Source organism: Myxocyprinus asiaticus, chromosome 16 (assembly GCF_019703515.2).
Source record: "Myxocyprinus asiaticus isolate MX2 ecotype Aquarium Trade chromosome 16, UBuf_Myxa_2, whole genome shotgun sequence".
In the NCBI taxonomy this organism is placed as follows: Eukaryota; Metazoa; Chordata; class Actinopteri; order Cypriniformes; family Catostomidae; genus Myxocyprinus; species Myxocyprinus asiaticus.
In genome coordinates, this window is record NC_059359.1 from 24,843,815 (window position 1) to 24,869,899 (window position 26,085).

The 26,085-nt window shown below is 38.8% G+C and overlaps 1 protein-coding gene and 1 long non-coding RNA gene across 3 annotated transcripts; both read left to right on the forward strand.

The window, feature by feature from the left end:
• Positions 1-2,696: 2,696 nt before the first annotated feature.
• On the forward strand, positions 2,697-19,650 carry LOC127454041 (maternal B9.15 protein-like). Of its 2 annotated transcripts, none has more exons than XM_051720971.1 (5): positions 2,697-2,861; positions 6,684-6,864; positions 16,496-16,633; positions 16,791-17,103; positions 17,291-19,650. In XM_051720971.1, exons 2-5 carry the CDS (start codon positions 6,692-6,694, stop codon positions 17,483-17,485), a joined length of 819 nt encoding a protein of 272 aa, XP_051576931.1. In that variant the 5' UTR covers positions 2,697-2,861; positions 6,684-6,691; the 3' UTR covers positions 17,486-19,650. The 2 variants fall into 2 exon arrangements, with proteins under 2 accessions (XP_051576931.1, XP_051576930.1); XM_051720970.1 differs by having other exon boundaries at positions 2,703-2,876.
• Positions 19,651-21,368: 1,718 nt separating this feature from the next.
• LOC127454222 (uncharacterized) lies at positions 21,369-24,995 on the forward strand. Its single transcript, XR_007899504.1, has 3 exons — positions 21,369-21,888; positions 22,168-22,283; positions 22,862-24,995. It is a non-coding gene; the product is annotated as an uncharacterized LOC127454222 (long non-coding RNA).
• Positions 24,996-26,085: the final 1,090 nt, after the last annotated feature.

A 26,085-nucleotide genomic window follows, 5' to 3' on the forward strand; every position in this document is an offset into this window, starting at 1 on the left:
CACTGAATCCCAGCCTTTTGTGGTTTAATAATCACACTTAAGACATCTCGAGATTAATTTTTATTTTTATTTAATTGTGCACTCAAAAATTCACTTGTCGCAAATATGTCAAATTCATTGAGAGTTCACATTTTATAGCTAATGCAACTTTTATGACTGAATTCAATAATTCCATCCATGTTTTCTACATCATGGAAATCCTACATGTGACGGCAGTATAAGTGGACTCTGATCGTTGAATTATTGAAAATTAATTTACTAACCAAGGTGTAAAGGTCGCATCATCACCACGCTACCACCTCGGGTGTAAATTCATTCTAAAAAAAAAATAATTAAATTTAAAAACATCTGCGGTCCAATTGTTGTTGTTGTCTAAAGTTTACAACTCAAATGTTTTTGTTGGAACAAAAACGATTTGCATTATGTCAATATTGTAGATATAATAAAAACCTTGTCAGCGACACCATCAAACAGTTTTATTTTACTAAAATATTTTCCAGGACAAATAATTATTTTCCAGGACATTTAGGTATTTTTCCCATTTTCCATGACTTTTCCATGACTGGAAAACTGCATTGCAAAATTCCAGGTTTTCCAGGATGTGTGGGAACCCTGCATGAGTTCCTTTTGATCATTTTTTTTTTTATTTTCTTATCATTGATCAAATTTTTTTTATTATTATTTTTTTTTTTTTTTTGCCTGGGAGGCCATATGTGAAAGAAGTGACCCACAAGCTATTTTTCATCCTCCTTTATTGTTGCAGATAGCAAGCCATGGATTTGTGGGAAGATGAAAGAGCAGGGGAAATTGCTTTCACAAAATAAGTCTTATTTCTTTATTAAAAAACATTATGCAAACACAAATTAACAATGTACACACTTTCACATGTCCTTATTATGTTTCACATAACACAAACCCCCGAAGGGCCAAGATGGGAGGTTACTGGGAAACACATTATATTACATAAGACTTAATTCAAGTGGGTAGTCCAAATCACCCATGGCTTTTTGACCAAATTAATTGCTTGTTCAATGGTATCCAGGAAAAAAAATCCAAACAGTCTACTAGCTGAAAACCAGAATTTCCCACTGACAAGGAATCTGGAACCAAGAATGTATACAGGCATTGAGGAAAGAGGAGGAAACAAAGAGAATGATACTATTTTTCAGTTTCGTTCCACAGTACCTCTTAAAGCATAGATTCAAATTGATTATCCCCCTGAAACATGTATGGATCTCACAAGAAAATGTATTGAATTTCGGTAATGGCCTTCTGACCCTCTCTCTCTCTTTTAATCTATGTCCTCTTTTGGCCATCATTTGCTCTTGATTTAGCAGATGAGACATGATCTGAGCTCTATGATCTCACTGCGAATTTGAAGAAATGAAGCATACACCGATCAGCCACAACATTAAAACCCCCTGCCTAATATTGTGTAGGTCCCCCTCGTGCTGCCAAAACAGCACCAACCTGCATCTCAGAATAGCATTCTGAGGTGCTATTCTTCTCACCACAATTGTACAGAGCAGTTATCTGAGTTACAGTTGTCAGTTCGAAACAGTCTGGCCAACAGAGAATGGCCAGACTGGTTAGAATTGAGAAAGTCTATGGTAACACAGATAACCGCTTTGTACAATTGTGGTGAGAGGAATATCATCTCAGAATGCTATTCTGAGATATAGGTTGGCACTGTTCTGTTCAGATCATATATATGAGAGAGAGAGAGAGAGAGAGAGAGCATGCACCAGAGGAGAGAAGGGATCAGTTGTGCCACCTGCTGCACATTAGGAGAAAAAAAAAATCACCCTCTGTCAACAGTTCAACAATATGCTTCATGTGATTCTATTGCAACTGTCCACTGACTGACTATATTAATGCTGTAATGTTATATTTGAAATAATGTATGCCTGTAAAATCTGAGGCTGCTCTTTGGCTCCAGTTGTGCCATTTTCTTGATAAAGAATTTGTCAGCTAAGTGAATCAACTAATGACAACCATGCTCAAGTAATTCAGTCTTTATTGGGCTTTATCAGATTTATCAGTCTTAATTGATTTTGATTGTTCTTGTGCTAAGAATTAACTTGTGTAGGTTATGTGCTCTTTTGTATTGCAATCTATTTCCTTTAAACTCTGCATAATATATATTTTTAAATATTTGTAATATTGGGCCTCGATGTAGTAATGTAGTATGCTACTGTAACACAGTCAGTGTACACTAAACAATCAAAGGCTCTTAACTATTTTAAGACTCCACACACAAACAAATATACAGTGAACATTTTAAAGATGTATTTAATAATTGCAGGCATAAACTTAAAAATAAACCTAAATATTTGAGGTCCATCGATGAGGCTAAACAGTGCCTCTCTGACCACTCATTCAACACTTCAAAATAAAGCCAAATAAAATGTACCGCTCATAACATACATACAAACATATGTTACAGGGTTTACAAATAATTTTAATTTATCAAATGAATAAATATTCTGTCCAATTTACTTTTTGCACACATTTTATTTCCTCTACTTCGCGATAAATTACCATTGCCCATATTTGTCTTACGGGGCATAGTAAGATGGGCGTAGAACTGTACTGTACGGACAAGGAAGTGAGTAATTTTTGTTTTTTAGCGTCTACAATGATTTTTCCCCCGAAGGAAGTGAGTCATATGCTAATTGTTGACGGTAATAGGACGTGTTTGTGCTTCAACTGAGCCCAACACGAATGAAGACACGTGGAACAGTTCGCGTGTACTATTACAAGGAAACGTGCTTACTCAGGTTTCCAACCTATTTGGACATAACAGTTTTGAGGAATTAGAAGGGGCAAAGAAAACGTATCCAATAATTTTGGCTTATTCGGTAAGACTTAATTCGGTAAGGAATTACCATAAGAACTTCTGTCGTACTGTATATAGGATAAAAGATTATAATTTTTCTTGATTGTTTATTGGAAGTATAGAGAATTAAGTTGTGAAAATGATAGCAGTTTCCCTTTAATATATGAACAATGTTAAACTACGATTATCTTGATGAAGATATTTCAATGCAAAACACATGCGGCTTTAGGTATAATTAACTGTAGGCTGCTTTTAAGTTCTCTCTATATTGTAATTTACAAGTCATCTTGCCAACGCGTGAGTTCGTAAAGCTTGAGAAGAAAACAACCTGAAAGAGACGTTTATGAAGACGTCAATTTGGCCTGAAAATATTTGACAGAAAGAAAGAGAATGAATATTGTCTGATTTCGGGGTTTCTCATTGGGAATTTCCGATGATGCATTCAATAATGGATACAAAGTCGTAACAATTTGAATTTAACCGCGAAAATGACAACTTCATTTGATGAGGACATTTAAATAGATATTTGTTTTTATTTACCAACCGCTTGCTTGAAGCCCTCAAAGTACAGCATGTGGTGTGTGTCCAGCACGTGCCTGAATTGTGATCCTCGCTTACGCTGCGCTGTCTAGACTTCTATAATTGGCCCATAGCCAAACTTGTAAAATTAGAAATGACAGTTTGATTTGATATTCCCTTTTGGGAGCACCCTGCTTAAAATAACACAAATGAGCCACTGAGTTTAGTCAATCAGCCATGTTACAAAGTAAACATGTTTAGAAAAGGAACTCTTATTCCAGTTGCAGTATAGGATAATCATTTGTCTTTGTAGTGTCATTCACTTTAGCTACTTCAGGTTAACGCATCTTAAAGGGATCGTTCACCAAAAAATGAAAATTGTCTCATTTAGGTTACTCATCCAAATACCTATTTTTAATTCTAATTTTTAGAAGAATATCTCAGCTCTGTAGGTCCTCACAAAGCAAATGAATGGGTTCTGGAACTTTGAAGCTCCAAAAGGCACACAAGGGCAGCATAAAAGTAATCCATAAAACTACAGTGGTTAAATCCATATCTTCAGAAGTGATATGATAGGTGTGGTTGAGAAACAGATCAATATGTATATCCTTTTGTACTATCAATCTCCACTTTCAGAATTTATGGTAAAAACTGACTTAAATATTGTTTCTCACCCACACCTATCATATAGCTTCTGTAGATGTAGATTTAACCACTAGAGTCTTATGTAGTACTTTTATGTTTCCTTTATGTGCATTTTGGAGCTTAAATATTTTGGTACCCATTAATTTGCTTTGTGAGAACCTACAGAGCTGAGATATTCTTCTAAAAATCTGTTTGTGTTCATTAGAAGGAAAAAAAAAAAAAGTCATACACATCTGGGATGGCATGATGGTGTATAAATGAGAGAATTTTAATTGTTGGGTGAACTATCCATTTAATCAACTGTTGCATTAAACTTTAAATCTGATCTTTATACACATAACTGTTCCAGCCTCCACTCCTCTTCAAAAGAAATTTATTCCCATACATAAATGTGATGATTGTGCAGTGTATTCTCTGATAAATGAGGTCACAGCCTAGACATAGTCAAGACAAAAGCTTTGAACACCTGTTGACCTGCTCACAACATGTGAGTGAGGATGCTGTAAATGTGGAGCAGCTGCTTTGAAACTCAATTGAAACCATTCTGCTTTATTTAGCATTTTGCAGATTCTGTCACCAAAAACCCAACAGATTGACATTTTAGTGGAAAACAGAGGCAAGTTGAGCTCTATTTGAGTGCTTTATACTCTGTCAAAGAGACTTATTCTTGAAGGACTTATTGTGTCACTCGTATCAGCATTCTGACTAAGGCATGACTGGACACTTAACGTGTTGCTCAAAGGTTGCATAATATTGCACCCTTGGGCTGCGTCTAGCAGAACCAGCACTTTTATAATGACTGTTATTTCTTTGCTTAGTCTACTTGGTTATATAAATATTAGATGGTATCATATTTTTTTTTAGACCTACGATGCCCTGCATCTTTCTCAAGTTATACAAAGTTTTATTGGGACAGTTGTAATTTGAGGTATGAAAAGCTAAAGGAATATTCAATCTTAAATACAAGTTAAGCTCAATTAATAGCTTTTGTGAATGTTATCCACTAAAAAATAAAATAAAATTACGATAAGGCTCATACAATAGACGTAAATGGGGCCAGTCCATAAATGCTAAATTACACATAATTTCAACAGTATAGCCACTGACAAAAGGTAAATATTATACATGTTAACAATTTATTGTGATAAAAACGCTTATACCTTGTGTAAAGTTATATCCAGTATTACAACTTCGTTGTCATGACAACGAAATCCTGAAATCCCAGAAGATGTACAGTAATACTGGATATAACTTTACACAAATATGTTTAGTAAGTGATTTTAATCACAACAAAATCATGTTAACATGAATGATGTTTACAACTTATGGCTATACTTTTGAATGTTAATGTGTTTGTTTATTTGAACTTTTATGGTCTTGCCCCATTCACCTTTTTACTGTAAGTGCCTTAGAGTAACAGCTTTATTTTATTTATCGTGGATTGGATCTAATTAATTTTTTTTGCTTGAGGGAATCAACATTATGCCACAAATGCTGTTGATTGAGCTTAATTTGTATTGAACCTGGAATATTCCTTGAAATTTGTTAATTAAAACCTAACTTCTACATGGTTGTAGTTACTGAAATAACAGTGGAACATTACTGCATCACAAATAAATATTTTCTCAAAACAATCACTGAACAATTTACAGATTGTTGCATATCATTCTGTAGCTTTTGGTGTGATACTGTAGTTTAGGCTAAAAACATCGTATCAGGAGGACACATACAAAAATCAGGGGTAAAAGGGTGATTCATAGTTGTCATGCCTTCATTCGGATTTAATCAGTGAAATAATGGAGGTTTAGAACAACACAGGCACTTATTGTTCCTACACAAGGACCCTTAAAATTGTTCCAAATGTACATAAACAACTCACTCAGTGGTGTAATGTAACATGCCACATTGATTCGCTGCTCCTCTTCAAAATAAAATGCCAGGGTACACGGTCTAATTTTACATAGGCCTGTTTTTTCTTGAATTTGTTAAGGTCAAAGTCAGGTATCTTGTTCATGATGATGGAACTATGTTCATATTAATTTGCATTGTTTCAACCTCTACTCCAAGCCATCGAGTAAAGGATCCATGTTCGTTTGCATGACCTAATTTGCAACAATACACTTTTAGCCTAGTAATACAGTATACTGTTGTAAAATGAGCAACTATTTCTTATTTGTATATAATTTGCCTTTAATGCAAATTACAGCTGTGATATGATGTCAATACAACAAGTCTTCACAAAAGGTGGAGCTAAGTAATAGCGGAGACACAGTTGCAACAGGTGTCAGGACAAATAACAAGCACAGTGTTCAGAGAACTTACTCTTTCAGAGAGAAGGTGGTATTACTATGCTAACAAATGTGACCTACAGCTATGTAGTTTCAGGTTTGTGGTGGAGCATGGGAATTTATTCAACAAATGCCATTGCTTCTGACAGGTTGAATGAAAAATGTATTTGCTTCTGATCCAAGTTAACCTAAATTTAGCTAAATTGAAAATGCTTTTTCCAGGCCTTAACCTGAAATTTGCTTTTTCAGTTTATATGTTAGTATTTAATTTAAAGGAGGGCAATCAGATATGATCACAGCTCACGTCAACACCCGAGTGTATTTTCATAACTTTTTGGTTTGTATGTATAATGAAACCTCAAATTGGAATTTCAATTGTTTTTCCTCTGCAGTGGTAAGGATGAAGAGAGAAGTGAGTGCTGGAGTGAACTTTCTGAAATGCTTGGCTGTGGAACGTGGAGGTGTAGAAGAAATCAAAGCCAAACAGTTTGCTGCTAAGCTACAAGAACTTCTGCTTGAGAAGTTCACAGACCACTGGTACCCAGACAACCCTAGCAAGGGACAGGCATACAGGTAATTGAATTCAAGGAAAGAGGTGAAAAGTGAAGACTTAAATGGTTTTTAAATATGATGTGTCACAGTATAGTAAATAAAACATTGTGCCACCTTAAAGTGTTTACAAAGCGATTTATTAAAGACACAGTGCTCCCAAAAAGTATTTGCACACTTAAGCCACACTTAAATTGAACTGAACAGATAACTAAAAAAACCAAGTGGCATCTACAAACAAATGATGCTACACCTTTTCTCAGAAGTTCGCCCAGGTGCTGTATAGCAGAGAAACCACTGAAGTAATCTGCATGATCTGCGGACATGTTTCATTACCTTTGACAATCAGAAACTGTCCAAATACTTGTCTTTTTTTGACCATATCTATTGTTTTAACATTCAAAACCTAATTAAACTAATGTTTTTCATAAGTTTTGCTTAACTCTTCCACTCTGGGGCATTTTTGGGCTGCCGCCTGCAATTTTTCACACACAAATTTAAAAGCTCACCATTTACACATACTGTGGACTAATTGCCAAAAATTGGTCTTTTCAAATATTAAATTTATTTTTGTCCTACTTTGGAAGCATGTAATTCTGGTTCTGTTCACTCCATCTCTCTCCAAAAAAATGGCAAGTACTATAATGTTTTTTATAATGTCCCCCCCATCAACTTCTATAACAAAATGCTGATCTGAAATGTAGGTGGCGCTCTAATGCATTTTACCCCTCAGATGTGGTCGTCCATAGACATTCAGTCTAATTTTCAGTTCATGCACCACCCCTATTGCTTCATCAAATATCTAAGTGGACTAGAAGCTCAGTCAATGTATATGATTATCATCAATATTCGATAGCATACAGTATATACACAATGTCAACCTAATAATTTTAGCATGCTTTTACTGCTGGACCACATATTTTGTTCTGGATATCTAAGATATAACACTGGATTATTCACAGTAAAAGCAGATATAAAGTTTAGCCATTATAGCAGCAGTGATTAGGGACATTTGTATTTGATGTCTAACAGAAATTCTCTCTTTGTGATTATTTTGAAAATCTAACTGTGGTATTATGGCAACAAAATAAATACCTTCCTGAGAAGGAGAGCTCTTATTTGATACAATTTGCCATTTATAAAGGGAAAGACTTTTCATATTAATATTTCTACCACATTACCTCTAGGTGGCACTGATTTGTGACATGTTTTCAGGCCTTATTTTGTTCTTTGTAACATAACAGTAGTGATGGTCATCTATGAAAAAGTTCAGATTCTAAGCTTTCTAATGATACCACATTGAACATCAAGCATAAACACTTTGCGATTGTAACAAAAGGTTCGTATTTGGATCAAAGGAGGAAACGGGAGCCAGTTTTCACAGTCCTTGCGAGTCAGTTTTATTAACAAAATAATAGAAAAATGCTTTGCAGCGTCACACTCAAAACTAAAATTCTGCTTTGCAGTATAAAAGACAAGTCTGCATTTCAGCGCAACACTCTGTTTGAAACACTCTGGTAGCAGACATGTAGTCTCTGGCCTGTATCTCACTCTCTCTCCTCTATCTGCTGACTGGGCCATTTGTTATCTCCCCGAATCTCACCGTGCACATAGAAACAGTGATTAGTAACAATTAATCTCAGGTGGATGTCCTTATCGCTTTCTCTTTTCCCAGACGGCACTCAACCATGCCCTCACCTCCACAGCCACATAATCGCCCCTTTTAGACCTGCCTGTGGGTCTGCAGAGTTGAAGGTTAAAAAGTGCCACTTGGTTAGAGGTTTTGTTATCTAATGCAATGATATTCATACACTTAATTGTTTTAAGCATCCAAATACTTTTTGGAGCCAATGTACTGTATACAGTGTGTAAGCAACCAGATTGAGCCTTGCTACCGAGGGGAGTAATGGTGCATTAAAACTTTGAATTCTCACACGTGAGACACACTCGCAAAATCACCAGCAGGAGGTGCAAAGGGAGACTTTTAGCACCATCATTTTTTTGCCACCATCTTGGGCACCAAGAAAGGAGTTATGATTAAAATTGTTAATATTATTAGGGCCCAAGCACTGAGTGCAGAGGCCCTATGGTTCAATTTAGGATTATAAGGATTATTTTTATTAAAAGGTCCCAAGCACTGAAAGTGCAGAGTGGTATGTGACCATCAGCGGGAGGAAACAATGGTGGTGACTGGAAACACTTAAAATGATAAAGAACCCTCAGAAAATGCTTTTGATCCATGCCAAGTCCCAGGAAAGGTGTATGCAGGTCTGAGGGTAGCACAAATATTGCCAAATTTGACTTTCACGGACATTTAAATATTTTTATCCATGATTCATCTCCGTATGGCAACGAGTCTCATGTGTGACTGACGAGTACACACGCCAACCTATGTGCGTTTCCAGTTTAATTGTATGCGATTCGAGGATGGTATAAATATAATTGACACGTGTACAGATAACTGATGTCTAAATAATTGAGCAAAGATCCACAAGTGTTTTATCCGTGCTCTCCCCCTTCATCGCTGCTGGACTATAGTGAAATGATGCGGTGTCATTCAAAAGATAACTTTATTGAAAGAATTCACGTTTGAGGTAGGACTGTGTGTAATTTATGCCGTAGAACAAAACGTCCCCTTTCATTTAGGGGTACTTTCGTTTAATTGGTTAAATCCAACATAAGTCCATCGGCTTTCTGCCACCACGTACTGCGCATGTACTGAAATTTGTATTTGGTCTACAGGAAAAAAAGAAAAAACTAGTGTCATTTTTCAATAAATGAACTTGTTTCATAGATGTTAATTATCTTCCTAAAAATAAAAACACTTGAATACATTGTAAAAATACATTGAATATTCATAATTTTGTTATCCCTACTGAAAACAAAAAATACATTGCGTTTTAAAAGGGTAAAACCATAGGCGGTACAGTTGCATAGTGCGGCAGAGTTTATGGTTACATGATAATGTAACAACTTAATAGCGTGAGGGTAGTTCACTTCTATCGCTCCAAATAGTCGGGTGAAAATCTAATCTTTGAGTTTCGAAACTTCCCATATCACCTTTGTGTTCACAGGGGGGATGGGGTAGATAATGGTCTACATTTATATTTACTTTTTGCATATTTACACACAAATATTAAAGATGACAAATTAAAACATTAAACAAATGTGAAGACATTCAGCATTGAAAAGGTTATTTATTCAGCCAGTTTGCACCACAACTGGTGTCCTGTAATATTTGGTATGCGTCTTGATGCCCTATTTTAAGGAGGGCAAGCATAACACAACGCACTGCCTTAAGTCATAAGCACAAAGTCAGTGAGCATGTCCATAAAGTTTTGGTATTTTCGTGCAAGCATGCGCTAGTCAGCCATTGAACCCGCGGGGTTCTCCATGCTCCGAGCGGACAGAGCGAAAGACCTCTCAGGTAAAACTAGAGGAGGTGGTGTATGTTTTATGATCAACAAATCCTGGTGTGATCAGAGGAACATACATTCTATCAAGTCTTTCTGTTCTCCTGATCTGGAATTTCTTATGCTTCTGTGTCGACCATTCTGGCTACCGAGGGAATTCACAGCAGTCATTATCACTGCTGTGTACATTCCCCCACAAGCCGACACAGACCGGGCACTCAAGGAACTGTATGGGAGTATAAGTGAGCAGGAAACCGCGCACCCTGAGGCCGCGTTCATTGTGACCGGGGACTTTAATAAAGCCAGTTTAAAATCAGTCGCACCAAAATATCACCAGCACATTAGTTTCAACACACGAGGGGACCGGGTTTTGGACCATTGCTACTCTCCGTTCCGGGATGGCTACAAATCCCTCCCCCGCCCACCATTTGGCAAATCGGACCACTCTTCCATTCTGCTTCTGCCTGCTTACAGGCAGAAATTGAAACAGGAAGCACCCACCCTCAGAACGATCCAGTGCTGGTCGGACCAATCAGACTCTACGCTACAAGACTGTTTTGATCGCACGGACTGGGAGATGTTCCGGTCCGCCTCTGATGACGACATCGAGCTTTACGCTGATAGCGTAATGTGCTTCATCAGAACGTGTGTAGAGGAAGTGATTCTGACCAGAACTGTGCGAATCTATCCGAATCAGAAGCCGTGGATCAACAGCGATGTTCGCGCAGCACTTAATGTGCGGACCTCCGCTTTTAATTCCGGGAACACGGAGGAGCATAAACAAGCCAGTTATGCCCTCCGAAAAACTATCAAAACAGCAAAACGCCAGTACAGGAGTAAGATTGAAGGACAGTTTAACACCACCAACTCTAGAAGCATGTGGCAGGGAATTAACATCATCACGGACTTTAAAGGGAATAAAAACTCCGCCATGAACACCGCTGCCTCTCTACCGGATGAGCTAAATACTTTTTATGCTCGTTTCGAGGGAAATAACACCGCCCTCGCGGAGAGAGCTCTCACGGCCGAAGCTACAGGGGTTAGTTCACTCTCCGTCTCTGTAGCGGATGTAACCCGATCCTTCCGACGGGTGAATATCCGCAAAGCCGCGGGTCCAGACGGCATTCCGGGCCGCGTCATCAGAGCGTGCGCGAACCAGCTGGCTGGTGTTTTTACGGACATTTTCAACCTTTCCCTCTCTTTGTCTGTAGTCCCCACATGCTTTAAAACATCCACCATTGTGCCTGTTCCAAAACAATCGAAAATAACTTGTTTAAATGACTGGCGTCCTGTTGCTCTGACCCCCATCATCAGCAAATGTTTTGAGAGACTAATCAGAGATCACATCTGCTCTGTATTACCACTCAATCTTGACCCGCTGCAGTTTGCTTACCGTAACAACCGCTCCACTGATGATGCCATTGCATCTACAATACACACTGCTCTCTCCCACCTGGAAAAAAAGAACACTTATGTGAGAATGCTGTTTGTAGACTACAGCTCAGCATTCAACACCATAGTGCCCTCCAAGCTAGATGAGAAACTCCGGGCTCTGGGCTTAAACAGCTCGCTGTGCAGCTGGATCCTTGACTTCCTGTCAAGCAGACGCCAGGTGGTTAGAATAGGCAGCAACATCTCCTCATCACTGACCCTCAACACTGGAGCCCCGCAGGGCTGTGTTCTCAGCCCACTACTGTATTCCCTGTACACACATGACTGTGTGGCAACACATAACTCCAATGCCATCATTAAGTTTGCTGATGACACGACGGTGGTAGGTCTGATCACTGACAATGATGAAACAGCCTACAGAGAGGAGGTGCACACTCTGACACACTGGTGTCAGGAGCACAACCTCTCCCTCAACGTCAGTAAGACAAAGGAGCTTGTGGTGGACTTCAGGAGAAAAGACAGAGAACACAGTCCAATCACCATCAATGGAGCACCAGTGGAGAGAGTCAGCAGCTTCAAGTTCCTGGGTGTCCACATCACTGAGGAACTCACATGGTCCGTCCACACTGAAGTCGTTGTGAAGAAGGCTCATCAGCGCCTTTTCTTCCTGAGACGGCTGAGGAAGTTTGGAATGAACCGCCACATCCTCAGACGGTTCTACACCTGCACTGTGGAGAGCATCCTGACTGGCTGTATCTCCGCCTGGTACGGCAATAGCACTGCCCACAACCGCAAAGCACTGCAAAGGGTGGTGCGAACTGCCAGACACATCATCGGAGGTGAGCTTCCCTCCCTCCAGGAAATATATACAAGGCGGTGTGTGAAAAAAGCTCGGAGGATCATCAGAGACTCCAGCCACCCGAGCCATGGGCTGTTCTCACTGCTACCATCAGGTAGGCGGTATCGCAGCATCAGGACCCGCACCAGCCGACTCCATGATAGCTTCTTCCCCCAAGCAATCAGACTTCTGAACTCTTGATCTCCCACGATCAAAATACATCAGCCCTGCACTTTATTACTCTTTTATCTCACACCGGACTGTCATAAATTATATTACTGTCATTATATTATGTCTCTCTTAACAACTGACTATCAACCGACAGCCTGAATGTCAATACAGTACAATACTGTACATTCTATATATATACTTTTTTCATATATATTTTAATTTTTATTGAATAGTGTATCTATATAGTATCTATATAGTAAAAAACAAAAAACAAAAACAGCATATTGTATACTGTGCAATGTATGTTATTATTGTATATTGTTGAGTGTAATTGTGTATAACAGATGTTTAAATTGTGTTGTGTTAATTTGATGTTATTGTAAATTGGTATATGTCTCATCACTGTCACGACTGCTATGTTGATCGGAACTGCACCCAAGAATTTCACACACCATTGCACTTGTGTATATGGCTGTGTGACAATAAAGTGATTTGATTTGATAGTCCAGGCACAAGTGGGTTTGGCGAAATCATGCGCACAGTGTAAAAGGATGGACCAAGTGCAATTTAATTCTGAGGTTCTTTTCCGGTTATTACAGTGTCTGCGTCCTATTATATAGTCCATTACCTCAAGTACCAACAATTTAAACAAAAGACCACACATAAGTTGTATAAATGGACTGTATGCATTGAATTAAGGGAATAGAAATATTGACTTGTGTTCTTTTGTGCATTAACTGAGTCCTTTATGAATGTCAGGTATATTTCTATGACAGTGACACACGCTCATTTTATATGCATGGAAAATCAGGGTTCCCACGTGTCCTGGAAATCCTGGGATTTTGCAATGCAGTTTTCCAGTCATGGAAAATGAGAAATATCTAAATGTCCTGGAAAATATTTTAGTAAAATTGTCTCTTACAAGGTTATAACATCTACAATATTGACAGAGCAAAATGTTTGTTCAAACACCACTGTAGTGTTAACAAAAACATCTGAGATGTAAACTTTAGACAGTTTTAATAAAAATAAAAAGAAACCTTACACCCAAGGTGGTAGTGTGGTGATGTGACCTTTACACCTCGGTTAGATTAATTTTCAATAATTCAACGATCAGAGTCCACTTATGCCGCCATCACATGTAGGATTTCTGTGATGTGGAAATCATGGAACTACTAAATTCAGTCATAAGTTGCATTAGCTATAAAATGTGAAATCTCAAATGAATTTGACTGCACAATTAAATTGGTTGCTTAGGAGACCTGGCTGGGGTTACTCGGCACTCCATGGATTTGAATTCGTGACTCCAGGAGTTGTCATCATAACGATAATTAAACTACTTCAATAAAAGCATACTGTTGATGAAAATGTGACGAGAAATTATACTGCAAGTTTTTAACAGTGCAAGATAAACAGAATAAACTTGAGAATCTGTAAAAAGATGATATTAGACATGGATTAATAGTTAGTCCAGTATGTTGGGGATTTCTCCGCTTAAGCAGCGCGAGCTGACCGCACTGAACCGCTTCAAAACAGGGTAAATACCTCAAACCATTTATACATGGGTTTAATCACTATATCCACAACATACTGTATATGTTGTAACTTACATTTGCACAGTGAGGTGAATGAACAGGTTAACTTAAACTAGATGATGTGGTAGTCAGAAGATGCATAATTTGTAAATACACTGCTTCTGTAGAAATGCTACACGTGATGTAATATTAATTCTTTAAAAGGATAAAGTCTCCAAACATGAATTCAGAATACAGGCCAACTTCTAAAAAAAGTAGCCAATACTTCAGTCTGTACATTATTTCAGGAGCTCAGGTTTTTCACAACATGGACAGCATGTATGTTTGATACATGTTTGGTCTGTTACAGTTTGGCCATTTTGCACAAACAATATAATTTTCGCTGACTAAATCGTTGTTTTTGTCAGTAATACTGACTAAAATTTATGAGTTAGACACTACAAAATATTGACTAACTTTAAAAGGACATTTGTCCAAAAAAAATAAATTGCACCACTTCACTTACAATACACCCACAGTTTGCGCACCTACATACATCCACATTAGTGCAAACACTCCCACCCATGCCCATTTGCGCTGGCACAATTTGCACTCACATAAATTGGATAAGACATTGTGTATGGCCGTAGCACTGCGCTTTGCGCACTCACGAAAATAGAGCCCTTAGACTTGTTTAAACAATTCACACATCTCTACAAAAACCTTTCAAATATTTTGTTAATGTTTATTAAAAAGGAAAGAGTCTGTCACTGCAGAAATGAGATGGGAAGAAAAGTTAAGTTTGTTCTTGGTTTAAAGGGCTGTATGCAAAAGCAAACCGTAATACAGGCATTGTTATTGGACATGAAGGTTAGTTTAAACATTTCCCCCCCCCCCATTTAGGGAAACACCTTAAAAATACAAAGTTACAGACCTGCATAGGGAGCGGAGGCACTTCCACTGTCAGAGCCACATGTCGAGTCACAACCACAAACTTGGTCATTGCCATTAGCAGCAAACCACCTGCAATATGAAATTCAGATACTGCACCTTCAACTTGAGGAAACTATGTTAAGAAACTCACCCATTGGCATAGAAGGAACAAGACTTGTGCTGGGAATCATGGGGTGTGGAGGCAAGAGTGGCCTTCAGAATGCCTGTGATGTAGATAATGAGTGACTGCCTCCCTTCTGGAAAAGGAAGGCTTCCAATCGGAACTGTATTTTGTCCATCCGAGTTTGTGGCAGGAAGTAAGAGTTGGAACCTGTAGACTTTCAATCCACAAAGCACCTAAAGACAATTGCATTACCAAGAACAATTCATAATGATATCAAAAGGTCATGTCAAGGAGGCAACACCCACCCCCCGGTTGTCGAAAGTCTCACAAGTTGCATGCAACATTCACAGTTTATTGTATTTATTAGAGTCACTGAGAGAAAAAAAAAAAAAAAAAAAACCCACCTACTCCTACCCGTAAACACCAACCCTACCCCAAACTTTAATGAAATGAGACTCAAGACTTAACTGCCAGGCATTACCTTCTAGACTCAGCCAGATATTAACTCTCCACAAGAACTGATCTCACTCATGATTCTCAAATGAAAGAATATCTTGGCTGAGCTTGCACATCAGGCATTGGAGTAGCCACACAACGGTCCACAAAAACACATAGAGGCCCATGATTGCACATCTTCAGAGGCTTTAAATGTAATAACCCAGTATAGGATATTTCCAGTCCAATGGCTTCACTGGAACTTGCATTAGTTGCTTCGACTGAGAAGCAAGAGGATCTTGTGCAAGGTTTTTGGAATCACCGCTCAAAGGACTCAGATACTGAGCAGCCAGTAGAGGGTTCCAAAGACCAGGAGGTGAAGAGACAAGACCTCTGGATGCAGGTGCCACAGGAGCCAGGTCTGATTTTGGCCCTGTTCTTCTCAGACTTTGAAAGTGCCTTGAAATATCCCATGCATTGCAGCAATCAAAAACAGCAAACATGAAAACCACAACTGCACCTCAACTGAGCTCCATTTTGACAAATCTTCACACGATGCCACAATACACACCACTGCTTAGCTTGGCCATTAAATACAGCTTTGAATTAAGGTGTCTCCTCCCCTTTCAGCTTAATTAATCAGCTTAATTCTGCTCTGGACCTGCAGAGGTCAAGCATTAACAAATGACAATGTCATGGAAAGGCATTAGCAAATAAAATTTATAAAAGAGATAAAAAGCAAGAAAATTGCAAAACCAAGTAAGGAAAAAAGAGAATTAAATCATGATATTCATAATATGACTTCACTCTTTGCCTCTCTTCTATGATTCCTCAGATGCATAAGACTAAATGAAGGAATTCCCTGCGATAAATCAGTGTTAAGAGCGTGCATGGAGAGTGGCATAAAGCCATCTGAACTGGGCTTTCCTCGTGAGATCACGGTATGGATTGATCCAATGGAGGTGTGTGTACGGTAAGTTTTAAAACATTTCAATGTTAGGCCTGAGGTTTGACAGTGATGTTTGACAAATCAAAGAAAAACTGTTTTGATCAATCAACCTCTTGGTCTTTTTGTATATGATTATACATGATCACTAATCATTTACAGTTACATTCATGTTTCCCCGTAGCTCAGGGGAGAACTGCAGATATTTTACAGTGGCTCACTTCACAAAAGAGGAGGAGGAGGAGGAGGAGGTAAAGAAGATTCACTTAAATCAGGATGACACTTTTAGCCTAGTGGATTCTGTGAATCTGGATACCTCTGACTACCACTCAGCAACCTCCTCTGACTGCGGCTCAGCTGTCCCAAGTGATACAGAAGAGGAGATGAAAGAGGAAGAAACAAAAAAAGAGGAAGAGAAAGTAGTAGAGAACACAGCTCTTACAACAAGATCCAAGGCAAGGGAACCAAGAGGGCCACACAAGTTTCCTCAAGCTCAGGTAAATATTGTGATCCATTTCTTCAAGATTACTTGAGCAGGGGGCTGCTACATTCAAGTTGAATGATCATCTGTACTGCTGACTGAAACATCAGAATTACTTATGCACTTATGCCTGTATTTTAGACATTGATTTGAATTACAGTCCTATAGATTGTCATTCTAAATGTGATCTCTGTCATTAACAGATCCCTGGTCCGCAGTACTTTTATCACCCTACACTAATGTGGCCCCAGTTCAAGAAAAAGAGAGGCATGTGCTTCACGGCCATATGTGCACCAGCACCTTCTCCAGTGTTTGCTTATTACGTCCTCCCCAAATTCCCTCCTCAGTTCATTGTGCCTCACGCTACTCTGCAAACTTGGGGGACAGTGAAAGGATGAAGAGCTCAAACCCAATTAGCACATACACCTGGTATGTTGGAGTATATGTATACTGTGAGGCATATTGGCCACTCTGAAGAGCTTTTAATAGCTTTTCATAATGAAATTATAAAATATTTGAGATTTGTTGTCAAACATGCCAACTCTTTAGAACATTTTTCCTTTTCACTTACTCTGTCATTATCTAGGTTTTCCTAATAATATTAAACCTTAAACAAAATAATTTATTCAAACTGCTCTTGCACAAATCACTCTGTTTTTACTTGATCACAAACTTTACAGGAATATTTCTCAACTACTGTACTTTGCCAAAGTTGGATTGCTGCATACTTGGAATTGTTTGGAAATCACACATTTCTGCCTGCTAATGTAGTCAGTTTTTAACATTATTATTTATATAATGTGTTTAAGTGATATTTTATGCAATAGAAAATATTGAGTTCATGTAATATTTCTCAATGAAAACACATTCCAAAATATATATAGACCAACCAGCAGTTCACCTCAGGTGTGATTGTCTATAAAGTCAGCAATACCTCTGAAAATACCAAGTCACTTCTATACAAAACTTCATTTTATATACTGAAGCCAAAGAAAGCTCTTGTGGTTGAATTAAAGACTTTTTGCTGCCTAGGCTATAGATACAGCTCCTGACTAATGTGAATTCACTCATTCATTGTGGTAATCATACCAGCTCAAGATTTAATAATCATATCTGCTTAGGATGTAGATAGGACTGCATTAATATAAAGATTTTATCTCATTAATTGTACTTGATTCAGTGCACAGTGATGCTGTAGAGCTTATACCTTTAAGTAATTAAGTAATTGTAATTTATTTCAAAACCCCTAGGTGGTAGCATACATTGCCTTAAGCCATATTTCATTCATAATTTGTGATTCAGGTGTTGCAGCCACTGTTTGTTTGTACATAATAGATTGTCTTTTGGTCCTAAAGAGATCTGCTGATTTTTATTTTGAATTCATTTGCATGTAATAGTGTATACTGTTCTCATCAAACCACTGCTGCTTGATTATTGTTCCAGTATACCAAAATAATTGTACAGTGTCTAAATAATATTTTTATCTACATAGGTACACAATAATGACTGATTGAAACTTTTAAAGGGGTGGAGGGGTTGTCATAAAATATAAATGCCTTTCAACACTGGAATTTTACTGTACATTTGTTTTTATCTTTGTTTTTATTGTAGAAATGAATCAAGTGAGTTTTTGTATATGCAATTTATAATTGTTATTACCTTTACAAACTTTTGACTGTTTTCTTTGTTTGAACTTCAAATGAATATTTATTTGTGCATGTAAATCACTGTAAATATTGCTTTGGCCTTAGCAAAAGGGTAATGAGATGAATTGTGATTCTCTGTACATCCTTTTTTTGTTGTTACAAATATTTATTTTATTACTAAAACAATGACAGCCTTTTCCATTTTATTGTTTACTGTGAGATATTAATATTGAGTTGACACATTGCATTTGTTACTCTATTACACAGTGTCTTGTTTAATTCTGGAATTAATCTTTTTCAGAATTCTACGATTAATAGGGTCCATGTAACGCTTTACAATTCATTTTTCAGACCATACAATCCAAATGCAAAAATAGAAAAATGGTTTGAAACTTTCATTTTTCATTTTTCCAATTATTTCAAGAATGGATAATTTATCTTTTCTCTCATTTTCTTCAATTTTACTTGTTCTAAATTGTGACTAAAATATTTTTTGTCTTGCAATTTGCACTGTGGGCTGTACCATTAGCTCAGGGGTGTGGGTTAGGAAATGGACTGCATGTACATTGAGGAGTAGTTTAAAAGGCTTGCCCAGGGGTCGACAACAGAAGGCACACATGCCACCTTTGCCAAGTGGAGGGGTTGGCACACGGGCAATAGCAAGGGAGTGGACAAACCAACTTGGCGCCAAGCACTTCTCCACACTTGAAGTAGGTGAGAAATTAATTGTAAAGCGTTACACGTTATTATTCTATTCATTGACTTAAAAATAAACAAACTCAAACACTTTTAAAGTGTTTTAGAACCCTCCTCGTTGCAACTTTCCATAAAGCAAGTTTGTTTCATGTGGAAACATATTAATTAACTGTTTTTATACAATTGAAATGATCATTCAAATGTTATTTAAACTGAATAAATTTACCTGACAAATTAGGTTACACAGACGTGAAAGTAATTTAGTAACACTTTACAATAAGGTTCCATTTGTTAACATTAGTTAACATAAACTAACAATGAACAATAGTTTTACAGCATTTATTAATCTTAATGTTAATTTCAACATATAGTAATACATTTTTATTATTGTATTAATAACATTAGTTAATGCATTATGAACTAACTTGAACTAACGATAAACAATAGTATATTTATTAACTAACATTAACAAAGATTAATAAACGATGTAAAAAAAATAATGTACTATGAACTAACTTGAACTAACGATAAACAATAGTATATTTATTAACTAACATTAACAAAAATTAATAAACGATGTAAAAAAAAAATACACAGATGAGCCAAAACATTATGACCAATCATAGGAGAAGCGAATAACAAGGCCACATGTCAAGGTCTGGGTAGATTAGATGGTAAGCGTTCAATAGGTTCTCGTAGTCAACGTGTTAAATGCAGGAGAAATGGGCAAGAAGTAAAGACCTGATGGTAGAAACGGGCAGGAGTAAAGACCTGAACGACTTTGACAAGGGCCAAATTGTTATGCCCAGACGACTGGGCCAGAGCATCTCTGAAATGCCAAGGCTTGTGGGGTGCTCCTGGTCAGCAGTTGTGAGTACCTACTGACAGTGGTCTGAGGAGTGACAAACCACAAACCGGCGAAAGGGTGTTGGGAGCCCAAGGCTCATCGATGCGCGAGGGCAACGAAGGCTATCCTGTCTGGTCTGAACCGACAGAAGATCTAATGTGGCACAAGTCACAGAAACTTTTAATGATGGTTACGTGTGGAATGTGTCACAAAACAGAGTGCATCGCACCCTGCTGCGTATGGGGCTGCGTAGCCGCAGACCAGACAGAGTACCCATGATGATCCTTGTCCATTGTCAAAAGTGCCTACAATGGGCATGCAAGCATCGGAACTGGACCTTGGAGCAGTGGAAGAAGGTTGCCTGGTCCAATGAGTCCTGTTTTCTTTTACATCACGTGGACGGCTGTGTACATGTGAGCCGTTTACCTGGGGAAGTGATGGCACCAGGATGCACTGTGGAAAGACGACAAGCCGGTGGAAGGAGTATGATACTCTGGGCAATGTTCTGCTGGGAAACCCTGGATCAGGCCATTCATGTGGAAGTCAGTTTGGCACGTGCCACCTACCTAAACGTCGTTGCAGACCAGGTAATCCCTGAAGACAGTGGCCTCTTTCAGCAGGATAATGCGCTCTGCCACACTGCATAGATTGTTCGGGAATGGTTTGAGGAGCATAATGAATAGTTCATGGTGTTGCCCTGGCCTCCAAATTCCCCAGGTTTCAGTCTGATTGAGCATCTGTAGGATGTGCTGGACCAACAAATCCAATCTACGGTGGCTCCACCTCGCAACTTACAGAACTGAAGGATCTGCTGCTATCTCAGGTAAAGACCAACGAGTCTACCTGTGCGAGTCCACTGAGCAAGGACACTGACAAGGAGCTAGCCACTATGCTAAGTTTTGCCCCTTCTCTCTTTCTCTCATAGTTATTCTTTATTCTACTCATAATATGTGTTTTCAGTACATATCTGTTGTCTCATGTAGGCGAAAATCTGCACGCACACGCTGTAGACTATGCACTCCAGAGCACCATATGTCACTTAGCACTGCCTCTCCACAGCCCCTCTCCATCTCTGTTGGACTGTGGAACTGCCAGTCAGCTGTCAACAAAGATGACTTCATTCTGGCCTTTTCCAGTCAGTCAAAACTCAATGTTTTGGCTCTGTCTGAGACATGGATCTGCATAGACAACATTGCAACTCCCTCAGATCTCTCAACTGACTTCACTTTCACCCACACCCCTAGTCTGACTGGGTGAAGTGGGGGAACCGGTTTGCTCATTTCAAACTCAGGTAAATTTACTCCGCTCTCTTCTCTCTGCAATAACACAACTTTTGAATATCATGCTATTACTGCCACTAATCATGCTAAAATCCACTTTTTGGTCATCTATCACCGAGATCAACTAGGAAACTTTGTTGAAGAGCTAGATGTATTGCTGTCCTCATTCCCTGAGGACAGCACTCCGCTGATGGTCCTTGGGGACTTTAACATCCATCTGGAGAAACCTCAAGTGACAGACTTTCTAGCTCTTCTGACCTAATTTGACTTTATAAGACTGCATACCCCTGCAACTCACAGAGCAGAGAAACAGCTAGAGCTCATCCTTACATGTAATTGTATCTCCAATAATCCCTTTGTTACCCATCTACATATCTCTGACCAATTCTTCATTCAGTTTTCTGTTACTCTCACTTCTTCTTTACCTCTTACTCCACCTATGGTCTCCTTCCACCGCAACCTTCGCTCTCTCTCACTCGCTTCTCTTCCATGGTCTCTGCATCCCTTCCCTCCACTAATCATTTCTCTTAACTTGATTTAAATGAAGCTACACATGCTCTTTACTCAGCATTAGCTTCTTGCCTTGATAGTGTCTGTTGTCTTACCTCCAGGCCAGCACATGCCACACCCTCCAGCCCCTGGCTGTTGGAGACACTTCATGATCACCGAACTGAGCTGAGGGCTGCGATGAGAAAGTGGCACAAGTCAAAAGACCCTGCTGACCTGTGTAAGTGTCAAGCACTTCTCTCCTCTTTTTCCACTAGGATTTCTGCTGTTAAAATTATTATCAGAACAAGATCAGTAACACTTCAGATTTCCGTAAACTATTTTCAACTTTCTCTTCTCTATCCTCCTCCACCACATCCTACTACTTCTCTGACTTCTGATGACTTTGCCACGTTTTTTTACTGACAAGGTAGTGAGCATCAGCAGCCAGTTCTCTATGCCTAACACCCACAGCTACTCTCTTCCAACATCCTGTCCTCTGTTTTCCTCTTTCTCTCCGAGACTGAGGTCTCCAAATTGCTTCTTTCTAACCATCCTACCACCTGTCCACTTGACCCTATCTCCTCCCATCTTACGCAAACTGCCTCTCCATCAATCTTAACTGCACTTACACACATTATCAACGCATCTCTCACAACTGGAAACTTTCCCAATACATTCAAGCAGGCTAGATTAACCCCACTGCTTAAAAACCAACACATAACGGCACATTAGTTAACCCCACTACAGACCGGTGTCTCTCCTACCCTTCCTGTCTAGAGGGTCATATTCATCCAGTTGTCTGCTTTTCTCTCACAGAACAACCTACTCGACAGACATCAGTCTGGCTTCAACAAAGAACACTCAACAGAGACTGCCCTCTTGTCAGTAGCTGAAACCCTGCGACTGACAAGAGCTAACTCCAAATCATCTGTCCTCATCCTCCTTGTCTTGTCTGAACCACAAGATACTCCTGACCACCCTCTCTGACCTGGGCATCACAGGAACTGCGATTGGATGGTTTGAGTGATACCTCACTGGCAGATCATCAAGGTCTCCTGGAGAGGAGAGGTGTCAAAGACACACCAGCTGACCACTGGGGTTCCTCAAGGATCAGTGCTTGGCCCCCTCCTCTTCTCGATGTACACAACATAACTGGGACCGTTCATTGAGGCACATGGCTTTTCCTACCACTGCTCCGCAGATGATACACAGCTAACACAACTACACTAACACCAACCAGAACAGCCCGGAACCTGGAAGTGGTGGTAGATGACCAGCTTAATTTCATTGCACACATCTCATCAACCGCCTGGTCTTACAGATTCATGCTTTACAACATCAGGAAAATCAGACCTTTCCTGTCTGAATATGCTGCACAGCTCCTTGTCCAAGCTCTGGTCATTTCAAGACTGGACTACTGCAATGCTCTGTTGGCTGGCCTTCCAGCTAACACAAGCCACTGCAGATGGTCCAGCATGCAGCAGCGCATCTGGTCTTCAATCAGCCAAAAAGGGTTCATGTCACCCCACTCTTAATTTCACTCCACTGGCTACCTGTAGCTGCCCACATCAAATTCAAGTTTTGGTGGCATGCGGAGGACCAACAGCATATTAGGCAGGTGGTCATAATGTTTTGGCTCATCTGTGTATATTGTTTATTGTTTGTTCATTATACCTAATGCATTAACTAATGATAATGAATAGACCCTTATTGTAAAGTATTAGTAGTAATGTTATGGATTAAATCAAGTAGTTTAAATCCTTCAAGTAACAATTGCAGGTTACTACTTTTTTCAGTAAAGGCACTCTTGATGATGGCCTGGTACAACAATTTGAAGTTTGGGTGTCTGTGGAGGTTAAAGGTTATAGGACTTCTATAACTTCTTTTAACACCACCTAACCTCTCTAAACTCAGGTAAAATATACAGTACGGTGGAAACTGCATATAAAGCTTGATACTGTTCATAAAGAATGAGTTGGAGTAAACAGTTATTGAGAAGGTACAGTACGAGAACTGTTAGGTTGTTGTAGGTTCTGTGTTACAGGATGCTCTGGCGGAAGGATCCACATAGAGGCAGTGCGTCACATGGCCCAAGGTCATAACGTAATTCCTCCAGGATGACAGACAAGTGTTTGAGCATAGAAATAGATTCAGCTTCAGTTCATTTGGTTCGAAGGAGAGACAACCCCTTTGGTCATGCTTGTATAGTTTATCCTTGCTTACAATCCTTGAGTTCCTGTGTCTCAAAAGTTCATCAAGGAAGTGACTGTTTAAATATATGTCATTTTCCAATGGGGACTTCCAAGATTAAAAAGTCTAAATTAGATAACAGCTTAAAAAAAATTTTTATCATTATTTTATCACATGTTCACAGTGGACAATCAATAGACCTTATTCTAGGGTGACCTGAAAAAAAAAAAAAGAGTATTTCAAAACAAATGTTAAATGCTAAAAATGTCCTGGGTGTCTTTATTTTGATGTGCTCTCTACAGTTAGGATTATCATACATTCTGGGTGTATTTGATACTGTGCATAAGTTTTCACAAGTTTACATGTTCTTGATTATTCTGGCTGAGAGTGGCAGGCACTCTTTCAAAGTTTCTTTTTTTATTCTCTCTCTCTCTCTCTCTCTCTCTCTCTCTCTCTCTCACCCACCCGTGGGCTCAGCCCCCCAGACGTGCTCTGTCACTCTCAGCCAGAAACATCAATAAGTACACTTTTAAACTTATGTTATCCAACTCTGTGAATTATTAAATAGATCACCTGTTTCATCAGACTCACGCTTACTACGCATTGTCATTTGTAACAGAAAATGTTGTCCATATCGAGACAATATTGTATATTTTACATATCAGGGTAATAAAAACTAATTTGATGGATACATTTTTATTTACCAAGATGGAAATTCTACAACTCAGTCCATCAGATATTTGTAGAGCAACCTCTGTATGTGACTTGTAAAGCTGGAACGTGCGTGCCAATGGCAATAAAGTCAGAAGGTACAATGAACAAAACACAGGTCAGGCCATGTGAGGGGGAGAAACAAGCCCTCTCTATTCATATACTATCCATACAAAATATTATGTGACAAGCACAAAACATCATCAAAAGGAAAGACTGTGTCATAAAAAAAAATTTATCTTCAGGGTACCTACAATAAGCATAGTAGCTGGACTGAAATATTTTTTTTTTTTTTTGTTTTTTTGGATGACATCTGATCTTTTCTGTTTTTATTTTCTGTTATACATTATAGCCATTATTAAATGTGTTAAAAGGGTCATGAAATGCTCTTTTTTATAGTTTTATTATCTTCCCTGAGGTCCACCGATAATGTAAGTAAATGTTTTTTGCACCAAAACAGTCATAAATTAGTAATATATGATCATTTTCCACCCTTTCTCTGGCCCTCGTCAGAAACGCTAGTTTTTTGGTCTAACCGCCTCATTAAAACTTCAACGTAAATGCCCACTATTATGATTGGCTAACATTGTGCAGCCCCTCAAAAACAGCCATATTTGAAACTCAATCAGAAGAGAATGAACAAGGTCCACAATATTATAAAACAAAATTTCAAGGTTTACACATAACGCATATCCAACACAGGGCCATAGCAAAGATTTCTGGGCCCCTGACTGTATATTGCTCTGGGCCCTTTATCTATTAAAAAATACAGTTTTGAATTTTTTGTGGGCCCCCCTGGACCTTTGGGTCCCTAGAATCATTACCACCTTTCACCCCACTAGCTACGGCCCTGATCCAACACATTGCATCCAAATATAAAAAAAAAAAATTCATCTCAAGCACAACACTTAATGGTGCTGTTAGCGATTTTAGCCATTCTAGAATTTCCACAAACTGAGCCGTTGGAAAAGCCACACCCCCTTTTTTCCAAAATCCCGCACTCCAAAGATACCAAATGAGCTTTACTGAGACCAACACGAGCAGAAAACAACAGCAGCAAAATAGCGCCCTCAACTGACAACTGGTGTGAACAACATGGCATAAAAGTGGCATTATGATTCAATAATTCGCTGCAACTA